Raw genomic sequence first — 3031 nt, 5'->3', positions numbered from 1 at the left:
TATATTATTATATAAATATTTATATATAAAATATATACATGTACTCATATATATTTTTATATCTATTTACTAATTTCACGTTACAATTTGTTCTTATCAGTTTTTGTACAGAGAGAGCTCTTTGGTTGTTTGTTTCCTGTAGTTTCAGTTTTAGTTTGCTTCTTGTAGTTCCAGGTTTGGTTTGCTTCTTGTTTCAAGGTCTAAGGGGCTCTTATCTTCCTCTAGTTTGGAAGTTTACATTATTTTTATTTTGTTTGAGGTAGTTTTGTAAGTTACAGGTTTTTTACCAGTATAGTAAATTGGTTAGGTTTTTAGTAAATTAATACAGGTTTTTTACAAGTACAATAAATTTATTAAACAAGTTAAACAACTCCAAACAGCACACTTTACCTAACTCTGCAATGGATTTGTAACCAAAGTGAGTTCTGGACTTGGTGTCTCACCTGCTCCCGGGCAACGGGTTCACCCCGGTGACGTTTCGGAGTGCGTGGGATGCCCCTGGGATGTTTTCCCCTGGGTTTGGGGGGGCTGTGTGCATTCCTGACAGCACCCCTGTCTCTGCAGCTGCTGATGGCATGGTGTGCAATGAGCTGTGCTCCAGTGATGGCTGCTGGGGCCCAGGGCCAGACCAGTGCCTGTCCTGCAAGCGCTTCATCCGGGGCAGGACCTGCATCGACTCCTGCAACCTCTACGACGGGTAAGACACTGCCCTTGGGTTCTCCCCTTAGCATTCTTGAGGACTTCAATGAGCTAGTCATTTGGGGTTTGCATTCATTAGCATCTGGCTCCACTGCCAGTATTACTGATTTGGGGTGAAACATGTCATGGGGTAAGATTTAAGGATTTCTAAATCTGAATTTGTGTGGAATGCTTTCCCTGGTATTCCACTGACTAAAGTTTTCTTGCAGCATTATCACTTTGCACCTTTTGTATTGCTGGTAAAGTGAGCAGTTTGATTTAGGTGAAAAGTTACCAAAAACCCCTCATTTTTCCCTACTTGATACCCTTTTTCAGAACCATACAATTATATTCTTTCAGACGAGTTGGATTCAGGCATCTGAAAAAGAAATTCTCTGAATAAGGACCTCAAAGTAGAAAAACTCACTCTCTTTTTCTTAATGCACTGTGTAATTGTAAACAGAAATACAAATTTAAAACCCAACAGGAGTTCTTGCCCCTTTTCCTATTGCTGCTATACTGGGGGAATACCTCCACAGCACAAGGTGGTTGAATCTGCCTTATGACAGAAAGGTAAAGCTGAACTGAGGCAAATGAACTCCCACAAATGCATGAAAATATTCTCAACTCTTCCATCTGGAGAAGGCTTGCAAAAAATACTTTGTCAGAGCACAGTTTTGTGTACTGAAAAGCTTCTCTCCTCGCCCTTCATCCCCCAATAAGGAGAGTTGCAGACCCCAGTTGTGTTGTCAGTGCACTGGAGTAAGTTTGTCCCCCCTTGGTGTCTTTTGCTGCCATGGAGCCTTTCTCAGTAAGAGCATGAGGAGACTCAGTCAGTATGTTCTGTTCTGTTCTCTATCTATCAGTGAATGGCATTGATACTTTCCACACGCTCAGTTCTGTCCTAAATATGTGAAAATATTTATAACCTGGGCTGGGGGAGAACTTTTTGTTTGTGGGAGAGCTCTGCATGTTGATATTGTAGGGTAGCAGCAGTTCTTCAGGTGGGGTCAAGCTGTATTTGGTATCTCTTCTAGTCCTCAGCAGGGAAGATCCACTCTCAGAGCCAGGGAAGGGTGAGTTCAAGTGAGGTTTTCCCCAGCTCCATCCTGATGTCCTGAGCAGATCCTAATGGCTGTAGAGGAATGGAGGATGAGCAGTGACCACCTGAGCTCAGAACCTTTACCTGGATGCTTCTGGAGCCCCCTAAAATGAGTGTGCAGCACATGTGTAACTGGTTAATGCAAATATTGTAATTGGTTAATGCAGCAAGATGGGATTCCCCTGCAAACCTTGGCCTGGTCCACTCTGAGCCTACTACAAAGATTCAGTCTGTCTTTAGTGGGGGAGAAGCAACTTGCTCAGATGTGAATTCATCTTGGCCTAGAAGAAGGTGGGATGGATTGTGTTGGGAGAGCGCTGGAGGTTTGTGGTGAGGGGAAACTGGCAGCTGAAATGTTTGAAGGAAGAAATTCAACCTGCCATCACTACCTTTTTTCCTTCTTAAAAGTGGTTAATAAAAAAAACCAGTCACTTGAGTGGTAGTTTCTTATGGATACATGAAATAATTGAGTAAAAGGATGTGTTTTGACATTTTATAGATTGAGACCCCAGTCTAGAATTATTGCTGAAAACATCATGAGCCTTTTGGAGAGTGGGCTTTAAAACATGTGTTCATAGAGACCTACCTGCAACAAGGGCACCTCTGCCATCAGTGCTCACATGTGGCAAGTGGCTTCCTGAATCGGAGCCACAATCCTGTAGGTAAAAATCAAGAAACCAGTAATTTTGTCCTGTTAATGAAGTCTGTATTTCTGAATAAGAGGAAGGCCCCCACTATGGTTTTATATTGCCAGCCAAGGGCTATGTACAAATCACCAACAGGACGAGACTGCTAGGATCGTGTCTTGAGCTGTTTTATTTTCCAGCATCAGTCTCATTACATGGTTATGACAATGGGAAGATAACAGCAGCTCTGATTTTATAAATTCTCACGTTTTATGTCGGTGAAGAAGGTGTCTCTGCTTCACATGGCTGTGGATGAGGTGGTGACCTGTCCTCAGCTGCTGTGACAGGATCAATTCCATCAGGTGAAGACCCAGCCAGGTGAGCTCAGTTTTGTCTTAGAATCAGATTTCTCTTAACCTGCCTGCAAAATATCTCCTCAGGGAATTCCGAGAGTTTGCAAACGGCTCTGTGTGCGTGGAGTGTGATCCCCAGTGTGAGAAGATGGAAGAAAACATGATCACCTGCTATGGTCCGGTAAGGACACAGCCTGTCGTGTTTGCAGGGTTTGGTTTGCTTGGTTTGTTATGGTTCAGGGTAACTTGCAAAAAAGTACTGAAGAAAAAAA

At 42.9% G+C, this 3031-nt stretch overlaps 1 protein-coding gene across 1 annotated transcript in view; it reads left to right on the top strand.

Moving 5' to 3' along the window:
• Positions 1-3031, top strand: part of ERBB4 (erb-b2 receptor tyrosine kinase 4) — a 351768-nt gene that overhangs the window by 213874 nt on the left and 134863 nt on the right. The window contains 2 exon segments of the mRNA XM_031062777.1: positions 565-697; positions 2847-2940. Coding sequence (XP_030918637.1) covers positions 565-697; positions 2847-2940 — 227 coding nt within the window.

Source organism: Geospiza fortis, unplaced genomic scaffold (genome assembly GCF_000277835.1).
Source record: "Geospiza fortis unplaced genomic scaffold, GeoFor_1.0 scaffold461, whole genome shotgun sequence".
NCBI classification, from domain to species: Eukaryota; Metazoa; Chordata; class Aves; order Passeriformes; family Thraupidae; genus Geospiza; species Geospiza fortis.
This window is presented reverse-complemented; position numbering and strand designations above follow the sequence as displayed.